General features: G+C 44.0%; 1 protein-coding gene across 1 annotated transcript in view; it reads left to right on the top strand.

The window, feature by feature from the left end:
- The window catches only part of B4GALNT4 (beta-1,4-N-acetyl-galactosaminyltransferase 4), a 271,144-nt gene that overhangs the window by 126,593 nt on the left and 119,477 nt on the right, over positions 1-25,074 (top strand). The window contains exon 2 of the mRNA XM_054970157.1: positions 20,599-20,708. Within this exon, the coding sequence (XP_054826132.1) occupies positions 20,599-20,708 (110 nt within the window). The remainder of the gene's footprint in view (positions 1-20,598; positions 20,709-25,074) is intronic.

Genomic DNA, 25,074 nt, shown 5'->3' with positions numbered 1-25,074 from the left:
AACATTAAGTGGCCAAACAATACAAAATGTCATACATAAACATATCAAAGACACAGTGTCACAGTCCATACGATTTCCTTAATAAGGTCTTTGTCTTTTCTTCTTTTAGGTGTGGCAAGATGAAGAAGGAAGGAAACTTATTCCATCTATGGTAAGTATATAGAACTTATTAATCTCTTGGGGTTTTTTTCTTCATAGGTGGAAACAACATGCCAGGGAACAACCCTAAGACCCTACAAGGAGCTGGCTAAACATGTGCTTGTTTCGTTTAAACACTCCATCAGGAGTCATACCATAAGTCCACCATATACCAACCCAAACACTGGAATTCTCTTATCTGTTGGCTGATTATTGAGGTATGCTGATACAGACAGATAAGAGAATTCCAATGTTTGGGTGGATATATGGTAGACTTATTGCACGACTCCTGATGAAATGTTTACACGAAACAAGCGCATGATTAGCTGGCCTTTTTTAGGGTTGTTGGGGTTGTTTCCTGGCACGTTGTTTCCACCTATGAAGAATAAATATTCAAGAGATTAATAAGCTCTATATACTTACCGGAGGAGGAACAAGTTTCCTTCCTTCTTCATCTTGCCACACCTAAAAGAAGAAAAGACAAAGACCTTATTAAGGGAATCCTGTGACACTGTGTCTTTGTTATGTTTATGTATGACATTTTGTATTGTTCAGCCACAATGTTTATTGTTTATTAATTGGACTGTGTAGATTGTATTCTTACCGGGATATGAGATTCTATATTGGTATAATAACTGCATGTATTTATTGATATTTATTAGCAATAAGCACCTTGGTACTAGAGCATTTTATAAAAGTTTACATATGAAGTAACTGGATCTTGTGCCCTCAGTGAGAGTTTTCTCTCTATTTTGGCTTTGGGTTCTGATTGAGGGTTGCTTCTTTGTTCTGTACCTCCTGGAGGCTGGCAGCCTAAGTGTTACCCAAATAAGGGGGGGTCTCCTTGTGTGTGAGGGGAATTTGCATACAAGGAAATATAGCAAGATGAGGTAACTAACAGGATCTCTACCAGTGTATACCAGGATCGTTACCGTAGAGGATGCTCTAATAAACAGGCGGGTGTTCGACAGGAATGGTTTTTATTAAAGGAGCAGTAAAAAGCAAACACACAGGAAAAATGAACAGCATGCACACAGAGCTAACTAAGAAAATATGGAGGAAGAAGGAGAGAGATTCAGGGTCAGGCGATGTTTATCAGACTAGGAGATAGAGGATGTCCGTAGAGAGTAGTGGCAAGAGGAAGAAGGCTCAGACAGAGTCTGAGGGTGTGCATAGGATCTCAGGACACACACACGGCTATGTTGGCGAGGAGCCCGAATTATTCTGTGAAATGTACCTTGGGGCAGGGCTGAATCCACATGTCTCAAGTTTGCTGCTTTCCCCCCTGCCATTTAGGCGCTTCTCAGAGGGCTGTTCACATACTCTTACCTCAATCCCGCCATTCTTTCGCATCTGTTGCATTGTGCCTCAGATGAGTTTGGTGCGCTTTCTAACGCTTCTCTTGCACAGTTCTCACCATGGATGTGAACAAATAGAAGTGGTTCACAAAGAGACCACCCCCTTTTAACCACCCCCACTTCCTTGTTTATAGCTTTTCCGGAATACCATCCCTGTCTGCGGCATGCTCCCCCCGTTCCTTTTTTTTTTAAAGTGGGCATTCCTAGTGCTATTGCGCAATCCCGTCCCTCAATATCACCCTGAAGTGGGGCGCTCAAAAATGCCCGTGGAGGCATCGGGGGGGGGGGCGTTGTAATGATTTCAAGAAATGGGTGCATGTGTCTTTAAATGTTTGGTGAGATAGGTGAAGAGTGGGGGTGAAAGAGAGAGATGAGTGAGTGATATGATTGGTTGATGACAGAGAGTGGGCGGGGTGAAGGCAGTTTTCAGACTGAGGGAGAGAAAAAGATTCAGTTAGGGCAAGAGAGGCGAGCTGTGTGAAGCCTGAGGGTGTTCATGTATTTGTGAAGGAAAGGCAACCTGAGTGGAATCCTGAACTTAGTGTGTCTGTGAGACTATATATTCACTCTATTTGAAGCAGGCAAACTGTGTGCGCCTGAGAGAGAAAGGATTGAGAGTGAAAAGAAAACAGGCTAGCTGTGTGCTGTCTGAGGAGTTCTCTGTGAGAGAAATATAGAGCCTAGAGAAAGAGGCTAACTGTGTTTGAAGTCTTACAAGAGATCTGTGTGAATGAGTTTGGATGAAGCAACTAGGAGAACTAAGAACGACTTTTATGTAACCAATACGCTTCTTAAAAAATAAACTTTTATTTTGTTTTGTTATATCCCAGAGTTATCTCCCATTCCTATCCTCAGGGCCACATAGAACCACGAAGGAGCCTGACGCTCAAACACGTTACAAAAGGGAAAATTTAAATAAAACATTTTGGAATTATATATTCCTGGTGGCAGCTAACTACCCAGAGGGTGTGAAGGGAAAGATTAAAGCAAAATCCACCCCAAAGAAAGTGATGATCATAACAGGCGTCATTTTCATTTGTGTCATTTTTTACTGCCGAAGGACTGGTTCGGTAATATCTGTGGCTGCCAAAGTTGACTCTTTTTTTTTTTTTTTAAAGAAATGTTGAAATTACCGTTATAGCAAAAATCCGCTATTCTACAATAACATTTTAGTGTTAAATAAGTAGCCTGTGCTAAGTGGCCAGCACCAACCTCCCACAATCTTTCCCAGTGACCCATTGTTCTCTCCTGGGGCTCTGACTATCAGAAAACACTGCTTCTCTTGGCCTGAGTGTGCAATGCTTCATTGTGTGGTTTATCACTGAAAGGGCTATGTGGCCTCGCCATAGCAATTTAGCAAAAAATCGCTATAGTGGAAATCTATCATAAAATTTAAAAAACACACAATGTCATCATCGGCGCGATTCTCCAAGGGATGTGGACAACGTAGAGCGCAATGCTGCCACAGTAAGAGAGGGGATGTGAACCCAGACTGGGACAGTGCGGGATAGACTCCAGCGTGATTATTGCATATGAAAAGCAGAAGGTAGGGAAGTGTGGATTCGGCCCAGGATCACGTCTTCTGCCCCAAGAATAATAGCGTAATGGCTGTCTCTGGAGGTGAGACAATATATTGGGAGAGGCTTGATTGGGCAGATCTGGAGGAACTATAGGTTAAAAGGTGATTTGAAGACCCACGATTAGCAGAAGAGAAGAGTTATCAGGTTCCTGAATAATTCTGATTAGGAAGGTGGAAGGAGGAAGATTGGAAAGGAGTGGATGAGATTAACTCAAGAACTCCTGGAAGACCTCTTTGGTCTTTGCACATCTCCAGAGTGTGGGCAGCTAGTCAGTCATGCCTCATGACTCAGATTCCAGTAATTTTCCAACTCCATCTGGGTTGGAAACCATTCTGCCTAGCCAGGCAGCATGTCTTGTGCTCAGAGCACATGAGGAGAAGAGGTTTATGATATTGCCATATTCATAAACTGCCCTTTCCATGAGAGGGACGGTCTGACTGCTAACACTAGTGGAAGTGGTATTGTAAATTAGAGTGTCAGGAAGCTAGTTATAATACATGTTGTAATTAGTTTGAGAGAGCATGGGTGCACAGAGCAAAAATTTAACATCCGTAGTGCAAGAAAAAATCTTATGTCCTGATTCAACCCTGGGTGGTCCATTGTTCCAGATTTGCAAATAAACTCAATTTCAGCAATCTCGCTTAGTAATTTCCTTTGAAGTTTCTCTGCTTGAGAATTTCTACTCTTAATCAGCGATGGAATGTCCTGGGGGATTAAAATGTTCTCCCACTGCTTTTTGAATATTATGAGGTTTTTAATCAGATTTATGTCTATATATTCTTTTGCGAAGGGGCCAACCTGTTTGTCCAATATAGAAAAGCTGTTTCTCTTTCTAAAAATTGTCCCATCCCCACCTTCCTTTTCAGAGCCCTTTTCTTTTAATTTCTTTATTCTGAATTTATGCCACTGCACCATGCTACCATTCATGGTGCAAAGTGTTCCCAGGCCTGCATGATGATGTCACTTCCTGGGAGTGATGTTGTTGTGCCTCACAAAAAAGATGGGTGCCATGCCCCCCCTCCAGCTGGGATGGTAAGGGTACTTGGCAACCTTATCCCCTTGTCTGAGAGTTGACATGTGTACAGTGGTGAAATTGCAGGGATTCATCATTTATTTTAGAAGAGAGAAAAATAAAACACAAACCCTACAGTGCAAGAGGAAATGTACAAAGAGACAGACCTAAATGGAATGAACTATGATGAATAATAGAGAGCCGCACATTTTGAATTTGCTTGACAGCCAAACACGGTTTATGGGAACCAGAAAGGCTCAGTTTTCTTGCTTCCTGCTCTGCAACATAAGTGCATTCCTCTTGTACCTAATCCGAGAGGGAGTTGGGGGGGGGCGGGGGGTGAGCTAAACATGTGTGCTCCTCCTGCTACTTTAATCCACAACAGCATAAGAGCAGCTTGGTTGCATTTTTTAAAGAGTCATACTCCGCTTCTTTTTGTTGGCAGCTTTTTGAAAAATGTGTTACTCCTGTGGTGGTGCTTGACTGGAGGCTTTCCCTCATGGTTGGCACTTGGCAGAATTAAATTTCTGATCACCACTGGAAAATGGGTGATTACATATGCCCCAACTATTGTTCACTGGAGACGGCCCCTATTTACTGGCACTTGTCCTTGGAAAAACACTGTCCTGGTTTATCTCAGTTTTTGCCTTTGAGATATTCTTTATTAAAATTTTGTTAGTTTGTGGTGCTAGAATTGTTACTCATCAGGATTCAGCATCCTTTTGAAAGTCTCTACAGATTACATTAAAGAGAATCAAACTACATGTTAAGTTGGGGTGTGGATAGTTACCTTAAAGTGGGGGGTATAGTTTGGGGCTGTGGCTCTCCAAAAGGGGTGTGGTTAACTCTTTTCCCCAACAATATTTTCTCAATTAACCTCTATCAAGCTTACTTTTAGCCTCTGTAGGAGGAAAAGGAAATGACAAAGTGCCAGTATATTTTCCCTGCCAGAGGTAAAAGCAGCATGTGTCATGGTGGGGAGGGGGTTGGGGGGCAGCATGAGGAGCAGGGTTTGCAACTAGGGTTCCCAGGTCCCCGTACACTCCTGGTGGGGCAGGGGGACCTGGGACTTACTGGGAGTTGTCTTCTCACAGGCATGTGCTCCTGGCAAGGCACAATGATGTCACTTCCAAAAAGTAACATCATCACACCAGCCACAGGCTTGCACCTGCTCTTCATGCAGAGCCAGTTCAGCCCGTTTGAGGCCAAAATTAGCCCGAGCATGATGATATTACTTTGGGAAATGATGTTGTTACACCCCACCAGGAGTGCACCTGGTACGTACTTTCCCAGGTTGTCTGCCACTGGTAGGAAATTGCCGGGGAGGGGAGTGGCTAGCGATTGGCAGGCAACAGGGCAAACCCCCAGGAGATTGCCTACCAGCGGCAGGCAACTGGGAAGCCTAGTTGCAACCCAAATCATATCACCCCTCTCTTAGCTGGATTTTTAAATATAAGCGACATATTGGGAGATGTTGGAAATATAAATTGAATATTTTTTTAAAAGATCCACATCATAGTTGTAAGCCCAGTGAATTTGGAAGGATGCAAATCTATTTAGATGGCACTGCCAGTCATTGACGTCCATTGTAATGTGCAGTTTGGTCCTGAGTGAGAAGTGTGTCTTGTCTCTAAAACACATGCATATAAATACAATAAAAGTAAAGTGTTATGTAGTCATATTGTCATTTCACACGTTGGCAAGGCTCATTTCGAACTATTGATAATAACAGATTGTACAGGAATTATGTTTTTCTGAAGAGAAAACATCCTTGTGACTTTTAAAGCAGTGCATGCTGCTACAGAATAAAGGAATATAACATAGTAGAACTTTTAGATTGTAATGGGGGGCAGCTCAGACTGTAACAGCTGGTATTAGGAAAGGGGTATCTAGGAGATGTTGGAGAGTATGCCAGTCTGTAGAGATCAGTTTGGATAAAGTCCACTAAGGATGTAAATATGAAGTTTACAGAAAATTTACTGAATGTTGTGTTAATGAATATGCAACATCATAACCTTTGCTCTGATATTTCTTCCGTACCCCTCATACCCCACACTTTTCTTCTTCTGACTGAGATCTAAAGATAGGGTAACCAACAACCTGGAGAAAAAAATGGTCAGCCCCTTTGTCCCCATCTTTTGCTCCTACTAGGGTTGCCAGGTCCTCTTACCCTCCTGTGTGTGGGGGCGGGGGACACCTCGCATTTACGTGCAATTTCCTTGCTTGTGCGCAAAGCATGTGTGCATGCTCCTAGTGTGAAGTGATGATGTTACTTCCAGGAGTGATGTCATTGCACAGGCTCCAGAAGTAATCCTGGGCTTTGCTCCCAGCTGATTTGGGCCCCCAAACAGGCAGAACTGGCCTGTCGCAAAGCCCGGGAGCGCTTCTGGGGGCTGCACAATGATGTCACTCTTGGGAGTGACACTAGGGGTGCACCCTAGGAGGCCCGGTGCTTTCCCCCTGCCAGCTAGGTGAGTAGTGGGGGGGGGAGGAGACTGTGTGGGGGGGTTCCCTGCCCCCTCCTTGGCAACCCTAGCTTCTGTCCACCTGGCTGGAGGGGGGAGAAGGGGGAGGCATGCCAAGAGCCCTGGAACACAAGGTGAAATGATGCACACTCTGGAGGACCCAAAAAATCACTTCTGCTGTAAAACTGAAAGCTACTGGGTAGAGGTGGGCACGATCCCAAAAAAAATACCGATCAAGCCATTCATGGATCCGGGCTGCCGCCGAACCCAGGTCACCAATTCTAACCGATCAAGTCCCGTTTCCGATCCGGAATCGGGAAGGCCAAAGTGGGAGGTGCATGGGGAGGCAGCGATGAGCCGCCTCCCCTCCCCTCAGGGAGGGAGGGGACGTACACACACACACACACACACACACACACACACACACTCTTAGAGCAGAGGGGGGGAAGTTTTTAACCCGGCAACGAGCTGCCACCCCTCAGGGAGGGGACATTCACACCAGGGCCAGATCTACAGTTGCCAGCACCCAGGGCAACCGTAGTCAGGCTCTTGCGTGCGTGCACTCCTGGGTCGCTTCCCCGCCCACGCAGCAAGCCGGTTGTCCCGGTGCGCTGTGGAGCTGGCGGCAGCACGAGTGGCTTGGAGGCTGCCCACACCATTCACCTGCCCCGCAAGACAAGGGGCGGCTGGCTTGCCCGCGCGCCCCTTGTCCTGGGGAAAGGTGAACGGTGCGGGTGGCCTCCCAGCTTCCCGCGCTGCCTTTTGCCTTTCCCCAGGACAAGGGGCGGCCGGCTTGTCCGCGTGCCCCTTGTCCTGGAGAAAAACGGACGGCGCAGGCGGCCTCCCAGCCACCCACACTGCCTTTTGCCTTTCCCCAGGACAAGGAGTGGCTGGCTTGCCCGTGCGCCCCTTGTCCTGGGGAAAGATGAACAGCGCGGGTGGCCTCCCAGCCACCTACGCTGCCTTTTGCTTTTCCCGCAAGCCGGCCGCCCTTTGTCCTGTGGGAAAGGCAAAAGGCAGCGCGGGTGGATGGAAGGCTGCCCGCGCCATTCAACTTTCCCCAGGTGTGCTCCTGGGGCTGGCAACTGCGCCCGGCGCCCCTCTTTGGCGGCGCTGGGGGCAGACTACCCCCCCTTCGATCCGGCCCTGATTCTCACACACACACACACACACACACACACACTTAGAGCGGGGGGGGGGATCTATCCCTGCCTCTCCAAATAGAGAGAGACACCCCGTCAACATGTTTCAGCCAGCTTTTTAAAAAAAGCAGGGACAAAATCCTCCGTTCCTCCCCACCCGATTTTAAAAGCAAGCAGCCAGTCTTCAAAAAGCATATTTTAAACACACACAAAGAACCGTGAATGTGGTTTTCCCACAAAATACAGTGTTTTAAAAGCAGGTTAAAAACAGAGTGACAGACAGAAAAACACCCATTCCTCCTACAAAGCCCCGTTTTTTTAAAAAGGAAAAACCTTTGTGCCCATGGCTTCAGAACACCCCCTTCCCCCCTCCCTCCCCTGGGTTGCTGCTCTGTGGTTGGAAGGAAGCCTGCTAATCAAGGAAAGCTGGGCTTCCATTCGTGTTTTGAGGGCGACACAAGGAGGGCAAACACAGCTCAGGCATTCCCCTGGCTCCGTTGCTAGGGGAATAGATTATTGGCGCCTGAGTGGCTCTCCGAATAGATCATGATGGCCCCCCCGATCAAGGCCCCCCCGAACGCTGGATCGGGCACCGTGGACGGAACCGATTAGCTGAGTCATGATGGCGCAAATGCCATTATCGGGGGGGGGGGTCACATCGTGAGTCCGATCATGCCCATCTCTACTACTGGGTCTCAGCTTGCCAAATCAGCCCCACACATAGCAAAAAGAGAGACTATCATTTCTGATTTTACACCAAAAGGGACATCACCAGAGAATGCACACGTGACAACTTCAGATCAGGGGCCCCCGCCCCCTCTCATCCCCTGCTGTCAAGGTAAGGGGGGCTGGCAACCTCTACCTCAGAGCCATAAAAAGGTTCAATTTTTCACACATTAAGCCTTTGTTAAAGGGGGCCAGACATTTTTTCTCCCAGTTGCTGGCAACTCTATGTTTTTGGTTTTCTCCCTCTTAAAGGGCACCCTATTCACAGTGAAGTCTAAAATAGATTTGGTCTGTGATTACATTGACCTTGTCTATGAGTATATTTGTTTTATTTTTAGTACCTACCTGCTCTCTAAGGACCTGTAACTTCCTCTGTCCACTGCCTCTCTCCCTATGCACTGCCCCATCCACCCCATATCAAGTAGGTTTGCTGTTTATTTTTTAAAAAGGAAATGAGATGAGTTAGCGGGGAATTGAGTGATACAGACAGTTGCCAAAAAATGAGGAAAGAAATCGTATTGTCAGGGTTCTGTAATTACTAGAAACAGGATGAGGGAACTTTAGGACTTAATTTCCTGTTCCTGTTATTCAGGCCTTGTGTGGATGATATTTCTGCTTCTGTCTCCTAGGAGATGGGTTGAGGAGTGGGGAAAGGGGGATGAAGCAGGTTGCTTCTAGAATACTAATGGCATTTGTGCCATGGACTGGCACAGCAGAGCAGGGAGAGAGGCGGGAGCTGCCTGCTGCTTAGTAGAGAAGTGGGGTAGGGGCTTTAGTAATGAACAGCATTCATCTTCTTTTTGTTTTCAGTGTCAGGGACAAGATAACCAACACGTCCCAGAATTAAAGAATGCCTTCTGTCTCTGTATCCCTGTAGTTATTCCTCCCTGAATAGCTATTTTTATTGCTTCTAGTTGAACCAACCACAAAACTGAAATAGAAGACCCTTTCCAGATGATTTCTTTATAGTTTTATCAATGTGAAGCTGTTGCTCGGTTGTTGAAGGGGATCCAAATGCCAATACAAGTACTTCTTTTCTAGGGAAGATGCATCTTTCCATTATGTAATCTGTAAAATGTCATAAAGGACTGAGGAAATGTGATTTCCCATCTCACTTCTCTGGAAAGGCAGAACATTGCAGTTGCTGCTGAGAATGCTGTAGTTCTTTGAGTGTCATGGCCACACAAAGACTAATACTGCTGAGACTATTCGAGAATGACTCTTGCCATTGTGAAATTCCTATCTTGTATATGTTGACAAGGCTAATCCTCCTGTGTTTGGCACTGTCCTATCATTTGTTTTATAGAAAGTGATGGAAGAAATGTTCAGGTGGGTAGCCATGTTGGTCTGCAGTAGAACAGCAAGATTTGAGTCCAGTAGCATCTTAAAGACCAACAAGATAAGCTGTCTTGAAAGCTTATAACCATGAATCTTTTTGGTCTTTAAGAAGCAAATGGACTCAAATCTTGCTGATAAAGTAATGGTATCCCCTTACCCTCAGTGGCTGTCCCACATTCTTTGGCTGTTTCCATACTACTCACCTTCATCTGGAACGCTGTGGAGCGTCGCAGAAAAAAACTGCGGAAGATAGCGTCTTCTTGCGCGAGTTCTGCACGATGTCACGCAAAACTCGTGCAAGAAGATGCTATCTTCCGCGTTTTTGTCGCGGCATTCCGCAGCGTTCTGGATGAAGGTGAGTAGTGTGGAAATGGCTTTTGTATGGAAATACAAAACTAGTAGAATACTACTAGTGCTAGAATAGGGCTAGTTTACCATGGTTCTAGTTACTAAGAGTCTAGAAGATAGACTCTTAAGCCTTCATTACTTTTAGACCAGGCAAGAGCTGAGAAATGCTGGTTTGAGAGAAATGTTTCAAGTGTGAAGAACAGCAGATTATTGTCAAACTAAATAAATGCAATAATTAGAGTTTTCAAGAATCTAATGTGAAATAGTGTTTGTTGAAATAGTGGAGAGATCAGAGAGAGAGAGAGAGAGAGAGAGATTAAGTATCTCCTTTCTCATTTGGAAGATTCTGGGTAGTAAGATCTAAAGAACTCCCCCTTCCCCTCCAAAGCTGTTCAGTTAGGTGAAGGATTGGTAGTTTCAGAAGGGAGTGCTGTGAGAGCAGATGGTTATTAGTAAACCAAACAGTCTTGTAAAAGGTTGTAGTCCAAAAAGCTCCCTATATAAAAGATGGAGATCAGTGGAAGGGTTATACTGAAAGTACATCTCATGGGGTGAAGTAGGACAGGAATTGGGCTTCTCAAATTGCTATGGAAAACCGTCTTTTGTGACACATATCAGGCACTCTGTTTTATACCTGCTACCAATTTCTTGATGGTAGATGAATAGCCATAGGCATAAATCCATCTGTCTCATGTTGACTACTTCTTCACCCTACCCAAGTTTAAAAGCAATGTTTGGGAATGTTTGCCAAGTAAAAGAAAAACAGATTGAAGAAAATTATTTTTTCAGATCCTGAGAAGATACTGTGTTTCAAAAATAAAAGCCTTCCAAAATCCCAGACACCTGGGCACCTGAAACTTTTTTTATGCTGGCATCTAAGAATCTGATCCCACTGCCCTGCACAGATCTTATGCCTGAAAATGTAATACTAGCAGTTAAAGAACTGGAAATACTTTTTCAGCCCAGTAAACTGAAATTTGAGAATCATCATAGTAAATAAATAACACAAAGTAGTAGGCTATTAAGAAAAGAGCTTTAAGCACTGACAAAGGTAGTATAAGGATGGCACACTGTGTTTATGGGTGAATGAGAAAAAGTGGCTGCTGGTGTATGGATATAAAAATGAACAAATGTGCAGTTTTAGGTGTGGTCCTTCATACAAATAGAGGCTCCTTGCTGCTGCTGCTGCTTTTGTCAGAAGCTGGAATTCCTAAGTGAGAATGAGAGAGAGATTATTCTAATATCTTTCAGCGGCTTTTTCCAAAGACCATTCCATACTGGTGCTTAATTTACATTCCCCAGTTGAAATCTTTTTTACTACACTTACTATAGTTTTTGTATGAAATCGCTGGTTAGCTGCTTTTGCTGCTTAGAATATGTTCACAGAGTGTAGCAGTTGCTGTTTTTAAGTGCCTTGCCAATATGATTTCTCTCCACAAAAAATCCAAATGGTTGGTCATGCTCTTGGCCTCTCCTTCTATATTTTCACAGGGGGAAAAAAATCTGTTTCATTCTGTCTTTTCCATACTGATCAAGACAAGATAGAGAGGGCATTTGATTAATGGGGAACTGCACTCCTTGCTTTTTCTCCTGCAGTTATGCTGAGGTTTGTCCTATTTCCTTTCTTTTCATTTCAAAGGATTTTAGGAGTATTGCTCACATATTTATTCAGCTAATAGATTCAAAATCCTGTTAGTATTTGGGGAGGGGGGGAAGTATGGGGCAAAAAAATAAACCTTACTTGCTTAAAAGGATCAGTGCAGACTTAGGAGAAAAAATGTTGGAAAAGGAATAACTCTTATGAGAGGGGACCAGAAAGACTCGTGGGGGAAAGGAAATCCCATTTTCCCCTTTCTGCCACCAGTGGCTTGACTCCACTTGCTCCAGCTCCCCACCCCCACCCCCCCTTCCACCATTGTCATCTTCTACTGGCTGCTGTGTTTTGTTGTATTTTGGATTCCAACAGCAACCCACAATATTGCCTGACTTATGGATGTCTGTAGATGTGCATGTGCCACTGTCAGTTTTTTGGGGCAGTAGCCAAAATTTCTGTTTTTTAAAACCAGTCTTTAGTCTTTTGTTTATTAGATATAGAGATGTTAAATTACAATTGAAAGATCTGTAGAGACCCTCTGTACTTTAGCAATAAAATGATATCTGGAATTAAACAGCTTCCAATATCTTTACATGCCTTTCCCCCCTCTAGTTATTGTGATGATAGTATTTGTGCTGTGCTTTTGGAGAAAATGTTCAAAATAGGTTATAAAATAATCACAAAACAGTTCACAATATAAACAATACAAAAACAAATTATTGAAATTACTAGAAAACAGAGAATAATCTTTTTCGCAAGCAGACCAAGTTGATTAAGGAGGAAGAAGGCAAACTTGTAAAGAGAGGTGGGAAAGGCCTTGCAAATAACTTTGGAGCAGACTAATAGAGTACTGTGAGCAGGCCACAGCTGCTGCCATTATAGCACTGACCCCCACTCTATAGAGCCAACTTGGCCTGGAAGGAAAAACTCCATTCTCCTGGGCACCGGAAACTTTTTTTATGCTGGCATCTAAGAATCTGATCCCACTGCCCTGCACAGATCTTATGCCTGAAAATGTAATACTAGCAGTTAAAGAACTGGAAATACTTTTTCAGCCCCGTAAACTGAAATTTGAGAACCATCATAGTAAATAAATAACACAAAGTAGTAGGCTATTAAGAAAATTTTTACCAGTCACTCTGTGACTGGTAAAACCTTGCAAGAGAGAGAGAACTCTGTCTTGGTGTTCATAGGTAAACACCAAAGAGAGAATTCCTCTCGGGGCGGGGGGGAGGTCTTGGTATTTATGTCTTAAGCCGTATCACTATTTAGTACTGTTCTCATAGAACTTCGGCCCTCTTTCTTAGCTTGAGAAGTATGGACAGCTTGTTCATGCAAGACTTGGTCTGACTGGTTTATCTTTTGTGATTGAAAGAGCATGAATGAACTGCTTTAGGGTACATCTATGGAACACTGCCATCTAAAACTTGTCTGGATCAGCACTGCCAGGTTGTAGGCCCTCAAGTTTTGTTCTGTGCCTTCAAGGCCAGAAGTATCTTGTTTCAGCCCTACCATAGGTCAGGATCAATACATGGAGTGGGTAGATCTTTTCAGTCCACATAGGCTGAATAAGGGCTCTGTTTGCAGTGTCCTCCTTCCAGAAGCAATTTATTGGATCTTTCCTTCCCTTCAATTTGTGGTAAATGTGAGTTTAAGTGATGGGAGCTCTCTGGCTAAGAGATTCATATTACACAAGAGAGAAATGTCCTGCCAATACACAATTAAGATCCCGCTCTGGCTTCAGCAGAGACCTTTTGGTTGCATCCATCCTGCTTTGATGGGATGGGGCAACTTTTCTGCTCTTTCCTTATTTACATAAATAGAACAGTCCAAATGAGTATATTTTCCTATAATTATTCTCTGTCTGTCTGTCTATCTTACACAGGGCCGGATCTATGGTTGCTGGCGCCCAGGGCACGTGCGCTCCTGGCGCTGCGTGATGATGTTGCTCCGTGACGTCATCACGCAGGCGCGGCATGCTGCCCGCCCCGCATGCCGCCTGCCCCGCAGTAAGCTGGCTGTCCCGGCGCACCGCGGAGCTGGCAGCAGCAGTGCGAGTGGCTGGGAGGCCGCCCCCACCATTTGCCTGTCCTGCAGGACAAGGGGCGGCCGGCTTGCCGTGTGCCCCTTGTCCTGCAGGGCAGGCGAATGGCACAGGTGGCCTCCCAGCCGCTTGCGCTGCCTTTTGCCAGCCCAGCAGGACAAGGGGCGCACAGCAAGCCAGCCGCCCCTTGTCCTGTGGGGCAAGCAAATGGCGCAGGCGGCCTCCCAGCCACCCGCACTGCCTTTTGCCTGCCCTGTAGGGCAAGGGGCAGCCTGCCTGCCATGCGCCCCTTGTCCTGTGGGGCAGGCAAATGGTGTGGGCGGCCTCCCAGCCATCCGCGCTGCCACCACCAGCTCCATAGGACAGGGGGCTCGTAACAAGCGCACCCCCTGTCTTGCTGCTCATGCGCTCACAGGGTGGCAGCTGTGCCCAGCGCCCCCTCTTTGGCGGCACTGGGGGCAGACTACCCCCCCTACCCCCCTGTCGATCCAGCCCTGATCTTACAAAATGCAAACCCTGCCTTTCTGCTCTCTTAAGGGCCACCAAAGTGGCTAACAAATTAAAAGCATGCATAATAAAATCCATCTTTAAAAACATTAAAACCAACAAAAGCACATCATTAAAACAACAACAATAACAACAATAATAATAACAACATTCAATTTATATACTGCCCTTCAGGACAACTTAACACCCACTCAGAGTGGTTTACAAAGTATATTATGATTATCCCCACAACAGTTACCCTGTGAGGTGGGTGAGGCTGAGAGAGCTCCTAGAAGCTGTGACTGACCCAAGGTCACCCAGCTGGCTTCAGGCGGAAGAGTGAGGAATCAAACCTGGTTCTCCAGATTAGAGTCCCGCCACTCTTAACCACTAGACAAAACTGTCTCTCAAACTTCCAAACTTAAATATACATATAATAACATAAAAACAACAATTTGGGCAGGAAGGAGGAATCACCAGAGGAATGCCAAACAAAACAAAACAAAACAAAAGTCTTCACCTGTTGGTGGAAGATGGCAAGAGAAGGGCAGAGATGGATCTTCCTGGGGGAGAGTTCCAGACTTTTGGTGCCACAACCAAGAAAGTCCTCTTTTGAGTTGCCAACCACCTATTCTCAGAAGCTGGGGGCGCCCAAAGCAGGGCTTCAGAAGGTTAACATAGTAGTTGAAAAATAGAGTCCAGTAAGACTAACCAACTTTACTGTAGCATAAGCTTTCAAGAATCACAGTTCTCTTTGTCAGATGCATGGAGCCAGGCATCTGATGAAGAGAGCTGTGGGTCTCGAAAGCTTATGCTACAATAAAGTTGGTTAGTCTTAAAGGTGCTACTGGACTCTTTTCTAATTTGCTACTACAGACTAACACGGCTAACTCCTCTGGATCTATGATAGTGGTTGAATAGGTTCATAAAGGAGTAGGTGGTTCATTACGTATGTTGGTCCCAAACCATATAGGTTTTGGACCAACATACCTAAAGGTCAACAACATACTTAAAGATCAGCACCTTGTATTGTGCCCTGAAATACATTGGGAGCCAGTGTAGTTGGGCCAAGACTAGAGTGATATGGTCTTTCTCCACTCCAGTAAACATCCTGGCTGAATGTGGGGAAGTTAAAGAGCATAGAGGACAAAACGGAGCCTTTCAGGACCGCAAAGGCCAAAAGCCAAGTCTCTCAGTACCACCTTCTGAAACCTTCCACATTGGAACCACCTCAAAACAGTACCTCCCAATCTTAGCCCAGAAAGTCGATCCAGAAGGATACCATGATCAATCGTATTGAAAGCAACCGAGAGGTCTAGGAGAATAACAGTTACACTACCTCTGCCCATCTCCTAGCTTAGGTAATCCACCAGAGTAACCAAGGCTGCTTCAGTTCCATAACAAGGCCTAAAGCCTTCAAACAATCCACTTCATCTAGGAAAGCTTGAAGTTGTACAGCTACCACACATTCTACCACCTTACTCAAGAATGAAACATTTAAGACTAGTTGATAATTGTTGTGATCTCTTGGGTCCAGGGTAGGCTTCTTTGGAAGTGGACATACCACATCCTGTTTCAAGGCTGGGGTGACCACCCCCTCTCTCAAGGAAACATTACCCTCACCCCACCCCTGTAGATTTAAGTAGTTTGTAAGTTAGTTGGTTTGCCCTTAACATAGCAAGCTTATATGAACACACTTGGGTTCTGAAGCTTGCACTTGATCTGTCCTGGGATAGTTTCCCCATGGAAATGGTATTGTTATTTGCTTCATTTTGTCCTGTGCTTGCTGCAAACCCTTAAAAGTTTATAATTTACATTAAAGGAAATTCCCCTATTCTTGTGTTGGTTGGTCCCTGTACCGCAAAGGAAAGTGGTGTTTATGTTATAATTCTGAATGTGGGGCTACCTGACCAGCACACTGAGTGTTTTGCCAGAGCTATTAATGTCAACAGTCTGACAAGGTTCCAGTGCACATACCATGCAACTCATGTCACTGTTCATCATCACCTTTAAAATTGGGTAGTGACAGACATGCAATGCCATACTCAGGCAGCATTGCCTGATGTGAAACAGAGGTATGCATTATGGCTCTTCATTAGATCATCTGTAGCACTGTATTGTAGAGACACAACAAAACCCTAAAGCATTCCTTATTCTTCTGAAGTTTTGATTCAGCAGACTTGATGTCTTTCTATATTGCATTATACTTTCTATACTTCATCATGAAGTCCAAAGAAAAAACATGGGATGTTAATCCTAAGGGGCAAGTCAGCTGTTATGTGGGAGACAACGAAATGGAGCTTCAGACTTCACTGAAAGTAACTAAAAGAAGAGAGAAGGGTAGATGCATCAAAGGATATGAGGCCTCCTCAGGGTTGCAGGATGTGCTCTGTCACTGAATGCATGTGGCCGTGTATTGAAATAAGTTCTTAACAGTCTCTACTTTGGGCAGAGCTTACGCTTGCTGTTATCTAACATTGTACTGGATTGCACATAATTAAACATGATGCTGATAAGCACATAGTAAACTGCTTAGCATAAGTGTAATGAAGGAGACTTTTATAAGAGCAGTACACTTTTCCTGGAGGCAGAACAATCCTGTCTAGAAGCGAACTGTTTTCAAGGCCCAGTGCCAGGGTAATCCCTTCTGTTGGTTCATGCCAAGCCTCTGAAGGACACATTCTCTTTCTCTATGTACCCTGAATCCAAGACACCTTTTTAATGATGTCCAGAATGGCCTCTGGCAATCAGTTACACATAATCTGCCCATGGATTAGGCACTGCGAGAGGCCAAGGCTAAGGCAGGGTAGGAGGAAGGGAAGAGCTGCACCTTATCCTAAGTTCCCAAAGAGGAAGTATAAAAGTGTCTGGTGAGGAAGAGGGATTGCTGCATCATGGAGCTGTCATTCCTTCCTCCCCTCCAGTCTCTTACATGACTGTAGAAAAATGAAGAAGGGTAAGAGCTGTTCTCGGGTATCTGTATGATTACTGCAAAATAGGAAAGAGTCCAGTAGCACCTTTAAGACTAACCAACTTTATTGTAGCATATGTTTTCGAGAACCACAGCTCTCTTCGTCAGATGCTACAATATACTTGGTTAGTCTACTGGACTCTTTATTATTTTGCAACTACAAACTAACACAGCTAACTCCTCTGGATGTATGTATGATTACTGGACATAACAAAAGGTGCCAATTAGTATGTAATCAGTAGTATTAATTGGTCATCATATTCTTGTAAGGCCTAGATCAGTTTTCTCCTCTTCCATACCCCTGACACAAGGAATAGGATTTCCTAATTTATTCGGGTGTTTCATGAGTCCTCCAAGTTGGCCTAGTTTAGCTGCTAGGATTCAGCATTTCATAGACCTGTACATAGGTTTGCAAAATAATAATAACAGCATTTGATTTATATACCGTCCTTCAGGACAAGTTAACACCCACTCAGAACAGTTTACAAAGTATGTTATATTATCCCCACAACAACCCTTCAGTAGATATGCTCCTACTGAGATGTCATGTTTAATTTCTTGTACTTTAAGAAATGTTTCATCTTGTTTTAAAAATTTCTGCAACCCATACCCTATTGTGTTTGTTCATTGAATGTCCTAGCTGTTGATCATATTGTACTTTTGCTCATTGAATGTTCTAGCTGTCGATTACATTGATTTGCACTGTGTAATCCGCCTTGGGTATCAATGAGAAAGGCAGACTATGAATAAATAATCATTTAAAAATTTAAGCCAGAAAATATTTACAAAAGATAAAAAGAACAGTTAAAACACTAGGGAGACAAGAGGGATTACTGAGGGAATGCCAAGCAAAACAAAAAAAAAGTCTTCACATGCTGGCAGTAGACAGCAACAGAAGGGAGCATGCTGCGGAGGGAGTTCTAGAGTTTTGGTGCCACTACTGAGAACACTCTCCTGGGTGCACCCACCTAATTTGAGAAGGCGAGGGCACTCAATGCAGAACTTCTGAAGATGTCTACAGTGGTTGGGTAGGTTCATAAGGGAATAGGCTGTCCTTTATGTATGTTGGTCCCAAACTATATAGGGTGTTAAATGTTGGCATCAGCACCTTAAATTGTGCCTGCAAACAGATTGGGAGCCAAAGGAGGAGACTGGAGTGATATGTTCCTTATGACCCACTCCAGTCAGCATCCCAACCACAGCATTTTGCACCAACTGAATCTTCCAAGAACTTTTCAAAAGCAGCCCCATATAGAGCGAATTGCAGTAAACTAAGCTAAATGTAACCAGGACATGTACCACAGTGGCCAGATGGCCACTGTAAAAGTCATCCTGTCCACAAGTGCCACCTGTTTATCCAGCAATTGGCCTGGGGTCAAGAGTGTCCCAAACGACAGATCTGTTCCTTCAAGAGGAGTGCAACACAATCCAGAATGGATGGCACCTTAAATCCTGAGTCTGACCTTCCGCTCATCAGTAGCAATTCTGCCTTGTTGGGATTAAGCTTCAGTTTGTTAGGCTGCACACACAGAAAACTGTCTCCAGGCACCAGTTTAGGGTTTCTACAGCCTGCCGGCCGCCTGGGATCAGCTGGCAGCACAAGATTGAGCTAAATGCCATCTGTGTGACATCCCACCTCCATCAAGGAGGTGTTAGCTACCTCTCATACCCAGTAAATCAAACCCTCCTACACACAGAGTAGCCAGGAAGAGCAAGGTCATACAAGCAGGTGGTAGGCCTCAAACCTCCTAGGATCCTGTACACCTCCTCCAACTGAATAAACTGAAAAGTATCCCAAGCAACCAGACCAGACCAACCACCCTGCCCCCATCACTGCTAATGCAGAGGCCATGATGGAATGGACGCAAGAGATTTTGTCTGTGAAGTGCTGAGCAAAACGGTCACAGTGAACTACTGAGCAGTCGGCTTCCTCCTGCAGGCCAGATGCCAACAAGCCTCTGACCACTTTGAACCGCTCTGGGTTAACAACTCATAACTCAGAGGCTCCTAGCATTTGCAAATAAACACCTATACTTTGTTTCTTGTTCCAAATGCACTGAGTCTACATCTTTTCCCCTGTGGTGCTTTGATCTCTGAAAATCTGCCTTTGCTATAGTACTGAAACCACTGCAAAACAGTGCCTTTCTGTCCCAACCTTGAAAGGTGGGCCAGAAGGATACCATCATTGATGATATCAAAAGCTGCCAAGAGATCCAAGGATTACCAAGGCCATTTCAGTTCCATGACCAGTCCTGAAGCCAGACTGGAATGGCTTCCATTCTGATTAATCCAGGAATCCCTGAAATTGGTCAGTCACCACTGGTTCACTCACCTTGCTCAAGAATGGTACATCTGAGACCAGATGGTAGTTATTCAACTCTCCTGGTCAAAAGTAGGTTTCTTTAGAAGCAGACACACCACTGCCTGCTTCAAGCCAGGAGCGACTTCCCCCTCAGGGAAGCATTTACTGTCTCCCAGATCCGGTGTGCCGTGCAATACATTGTATAGCCCCATCCACCCCTTGTTGGATTTTACCTTCATGACTGTCTTTTTAATGCCTGTTAACATTGTTTAGAGCTATACGTTAACCAGCAAATCTAGTTGTCTTGGCTTCTTCGGCTTGTTGCTAAACATGCACAGTTGCTAAACTCGTTCATCTCCTTCCCTTTTTCTCTGGGGCTCCCTTGTGCACAAAGTTTGGGCCTTGCTGCAGAGGACTTGTGCTCACCGCTTTTCTTCCTTGATTTAAAAGAAAAATACTTCAGAGGCACACAGGTGGGGAAAACTTGGCCTCTAAACAACCTGTGGAGGAAACATTTTTTAGGTCTCAAAGTGATGTGGGCATTGACAAAGATTGTTGCATACCATGAACAATGTTTTGCAGGCAGTGGACAGGATCATGGCACTTTTGCAACATCATTTGAATCGAGATTCATAATAGCAGTACCTAAGAAGAAAATACCACATCTTCTCAGTAACAAAATGTTGCAGTTAGAGCAGTTGAGGAAAATGTTGAAATCCGTACAACAGAATGTTTTGAAGGAAGATATATCCGCACTCCAAACACCAAATGAGTAATTGTGTATGTATTGCACTATAAATGGTCCATCTGCAAAGACTGTAAGATAGCAGAAATGAGGTTAGTGACCTATTACTCTGAAGGCGCTGAAGGCATTTTTGAGACTCAGCAGGTAGATATTGTGGATTGCGTGTGTACCAATTTCACTCACTGTGTTAAAGACTTCTTCAGGAATCCTCTATCAGATGTGAGGGGTATTATCTGATCTATGCACCTGGAGTGCAGTTGCTCTTTTGGCCGGTGTTGGGGGTAGGGCTGATATAAGCCCTTTTTCAGCCTTCTCATGCTCTGTGGGCTATCTGTTTTTCCTTTTGCAGATGGTGAGCGACTGGCTGAGGTGACAGATCCTGGCAGACGATCGGCCCATGAGGCATCTCTTCACAGGAAGGCTGAGGATTCTAGCGAGAGCCGGGAGGATGAGCAGATGGTAATCTTGCTTGTGCTTGGTTTCTTGCTTTCTCTGTGTGTTTTGTTAATTGGAAAGTAGTTTTCCAACAGTTCTTGTTTGGAAGTGGAGACACCTCCCCTACTGTACTGTGATTGATGTGCACACTAAGGGAGCTGGGGCTCTTGCTAATCCCAGTGTACTTGGAGGTTAGTGGGGAGGGGTTCTGTGCTTGAAGTGCTTCAAGATTTGAAGTCATGATCAAAAAACACTCAAAGACTCTTTGATAATGGGAGGCAGGGTTCTTTCACGATCCCCTGAGCAATATTACATGACACTATGGAGTCCAGATACAATTGCCAACCCTCTAGTGGAGCTAGAAGGTCTCACAGAATTACAACTGATCTCCAGACTACAGAGATTAGTTCCTCTGGAAAAAAATTGGCTTCTTTGGGGGGCAGGCTCTATGGCATTATACACCCACTAAACTCCCTCCCCAGGCTCCATCACCAAAATCTCCATAAACTTCTAAACTTGGAGTAAGCAACCCTATATCCAGATGAATATCCAGGACTCACAAATTTTGTCTGGCCTCAGGGGACAAATTCATGCTTGCCAAAGACTGTTTCCTCTCTGAGAGAGAAGGGTGGAGCCTACTCCACTTCTTCTCTCGTTCTGATCCACGTTGTTTCTGAGCCAGACGGAAGACTTTTCTCTGTCTAGCTGGAGCAACTGCAGAGCTGAGCTTTCACATTTTTTCCAGATCTGAGTTGGCAAAAGGGGTGGGGTGGGGGGGACACCTCACAGGCCCAGCATAAAGTCAGTAAGATTCCATGTCCTCCTTCAGAGACTAGTGAAGGGTGGGGATCTTTCCCTAACCTTGTGTTCGCTTCAGAGAGACTTGGAAAGCAGCTAGACACCTTGTACAAGATGAGGAGAGGGTCTCACCTGTCTGGAGGCTTTGGATGATAGGAGTTCTCAGATTAAAAGATGCATTTTCCAGTAGCAAGCTAGTGAGTGCAAATTGTAAATTGTATCCTTGTAAATAACTTAATTTGACTAGGATGCAAATACGTTTTGAGGTGTGAGCAATGGTTTGTCCTTTGACAAACTACTTATTGAGCTATTTGGATTTACCATCTGAATTTATATCCTATCCCAACAATACAGGGTGACTTATAATTAAACATACACAACTCAGTTCAGTCAAGCATAATTTAAAAATTCTGAATAGAAACTGTACACCAGCATCACTGTGGTCTTTTCCACATGGAGCTTTTTCATCGGTTCTGGCCCCATACTGCATTGATTTCTCTCCAGACTTCTGCACAAATGGTCAAAATATCCCGATTCAGTCTCCAAACAGCTTCCTAGACTTTTTTGCATTCCACATGGAGAAAGGATGCAACTGCCGCAGAATCAATCCTTTCTTGGCATTTCTGCAGCTTTTCTACCTGCATGTATACCCCGATTTTTTTTCCCCTGCAAAGTCAAATCGGGGCTTTTTTGAAGTGCAGGATGCTTTCTTTGGTGTGAGACCTGGCCCTGGCCCTGCCTTTTGCCCGCCTCTTTATCCCCCTACATCCTGATTGGTTGAACAGTGACCAATCAAGTTTTCCCCCTGAATTTTCAAAAAATTAAATACCAACCTTGTAAGGTTGGTACCATTAAAAAAAACCTTTATTGAGTTTCCTCAACAATCAGCTAAGGAAACTGACAAGTCCTCACCCAATGGACTGATGAAATTTGCCATTCCTCAAAGCTCACAGCAGAATTGGGGCATTTTTCTAGTACAGAAATAAAAAACAGACACCACTTTGGTTCAACTTCCTCAAAGTATAGAATTAAAGAATTGAAGCTGTATGGGGCCAGAACTGATGAATAAAGTGGATCCAATCTTCATGGGTTGAATATGCAGAAAGCCCAATGTAAAGTTCACCATGTGGAAGAGGCCTCTATCATCCCAAGTATCAAATTTTTCCACATCCCCTTAAATTCTGATCCCTTGCCTCTCTCCCCTTTCTTGCTCCAATTGTATCTTTTCCTAAGATTTAATATTCATGTGTGGCAAGGACAGCTAAGGAGATGCAAAGGAGATAGCTATAGTAAATTCCTTTGAAAGGTAGTGGATGATACGGATGAGAATAACTGTGACAGCAGCTGGTGAATACTGAGTGAAGATTTATTCCTTCAGATCAATGGCATAGCCATAGGCACTTGTATGGCACCCCAGTACGCCAACATTTTCATGGTTAACTTGGAGCAGTACTTTCTCCGATCCTACCCAATAACACCCTTCTTATACTTGAGATTTATTGATGGCATTTTTATCATCTGGACACATCGGAAAGAAGCACTAGAGAGATTTCACCAGGCCTCTAGCAACTTCCGCCCCACCATCCCTCCTTAGAAAACAGGGAAGAGCAGGACTTGTTCTTGCACAAGCAAACACATTTTAAATGTTGTAGCCTGCATCTTTTATAGATCGGTGTGAGATGCTGCAGAAATAGGCACGACCGCTGATGGGTCAGTGATGGCAGTGTTCACCCATACTGTGGATGAAGTTCTGAAGTGTAAGGTTTTTAATGTACATTGCAGCCAACCACATGAATCTTTTTAGGAATTCAGAATTCCTCCTTTGAAACTGCTGTACATAGAATACAGGTGGCATCACTGTTGCCATTCAGAAATGGGAAATTGAAGGCAGATGAAAGGACTGTCTTGACTAAGCTGGCCTCAGAGCCATGAACAGAAACCCAGACTCCTGAGAACCAGTCCTTCCTCTAATCACTAGATAGTGATGCTTCTTTTGTTTAATAAACAGGGAATCAGTATTAGAATGCTAGTGGCTCTTGCTTGTTCCTTAGCAATAGCATCAACTGTTTGTAAACAATTTAGGATATAATTCCAGATGTTTATTTGGAAACAAAAGGTCTGATTTCTGTATCAGGAAAACACAATTTTTTTTCATTCTGAATTAATTATCCACATGTACTGTAAGCTATTTTTTATATATACATCATTGGCTTTTTGTGGACTCTTGAATATTGTTTTCAGTCCTTTGGGGGGACAGTAGAGATAAATAAAGAGGATGGAGGGGAATAGCACAGATTCATCTGCGGAGGGAATGTTCAGGGAACTGAAGTCTCTCTTTTCTGTGTAACCAGACCCTTTAAGTTACAGAACAGCAGTGTCTATATCTGGCTATGGCTGGTCTTTTTCTACATGTACATAGAGGGAGAGAATAATTAAACTAAATATGAGTGACTCAGTCCACATAGAGATAACCTTCCATGCAAACTAAGACCTAGAGGTGTAGGGCCCAGAATCCCAGCTCCTCAGTCACTGTACAGCTCTTTATAGTTTCTGAGCATGTTCATTTTCAATACGTATGACCATAAGAGATTATTTATTTCTATAATTTTATCCTGCTGAATGAGTTACTAAACCAGATTTTGCAAAACTGTTAGTAGTGTTGCGCTTGTAATTGTTACTGTTATTTATTAAAACAGTCCCATAAAGCAATGATTCATTCAACAATGAATCAAAAAATGTAAAAGCCATCATTATCCTATAAAAACTGTTGGAACAAAAAACGTGTTCTTGTTATACATGTTTGTAGGGGTCATGCAGCAAGAAATATACACAACTTTGTCAACCACTGAGAACTGGACTGCACATTCAGAAATGCCATATCGGACATTTTTTCATAGAATGAACCAGATCAGGATAGTTGATGGACAGGGACTGTTTGTCTGAATGCTTCCTGTTGAATGCAAAGAGCTTGCAAACAAACAAAACCCTCCTTGTAATAAGATAATAATGTCAAGGGGGAAAGGTTCTAGTTAAGCCTGGTCTTCTCCCTCAAATGCTTGTTGTCCTTGTATAGGGATCTTTTTATGTGGGTATTATTCCAATATGCAATCCTCCACCTGTATTTTAAGAAGTTCTACACAATGCAGTATTTCTGAACATGTGGTTTGGTTCTGAATGTCATTTGTAACACTACAGCTTTGCTAGATGTAGACAAAAAACATTGTATTGTCATTTTCCAATTAGATTGCCTATTGCTGTGCAAAGGAGAGTAATTGTAAAAGAGAATAGCAGCCATACGGATTGTTTTAGAACAGTTTTAAAGCCATTGCACTGAATAAAATTCAAGGAAAATAATTCAAAGTTAATTTGTTTTGATTCCTTCTTCTGAGATCTACAACAGGACAGTCGTCTGTTGTCACTTGGCTTGTCTGGACATTCCTCATAGCCCTTGTACCAAATGTACAAGCAAATGTAAGCGTGGTGATTTTCATTCTGCCAGCATTCGCCAGACCTTAGCACAGAATCACTTTCTGCCCTATATAAATTCAAGAACTGGCCTGTTGTCTGCTAGCAGGACTTTGTCAGCTCCTCC

This window comes from Eublepharis macularius, chromosome 2 (genome assembly GCF_028583425.1).
Source record: "Eublepharis macularius isolate TG4126 chromosome 2, MPM_Emac_v1.0, whole genome shotgun sequence".
Taxonomy (NCBI): Eukaryota; Metazoa; Chordata; class Lepidosauria; order Squamata; family Eublepharidae; genus Eublepharis; species Eublepharis macularius.
The sequence above is the reverse complement of the archived record's forward strand: the minus strand, read 5'-3'. Positions and strand labels throughout refer to the sequence as shown.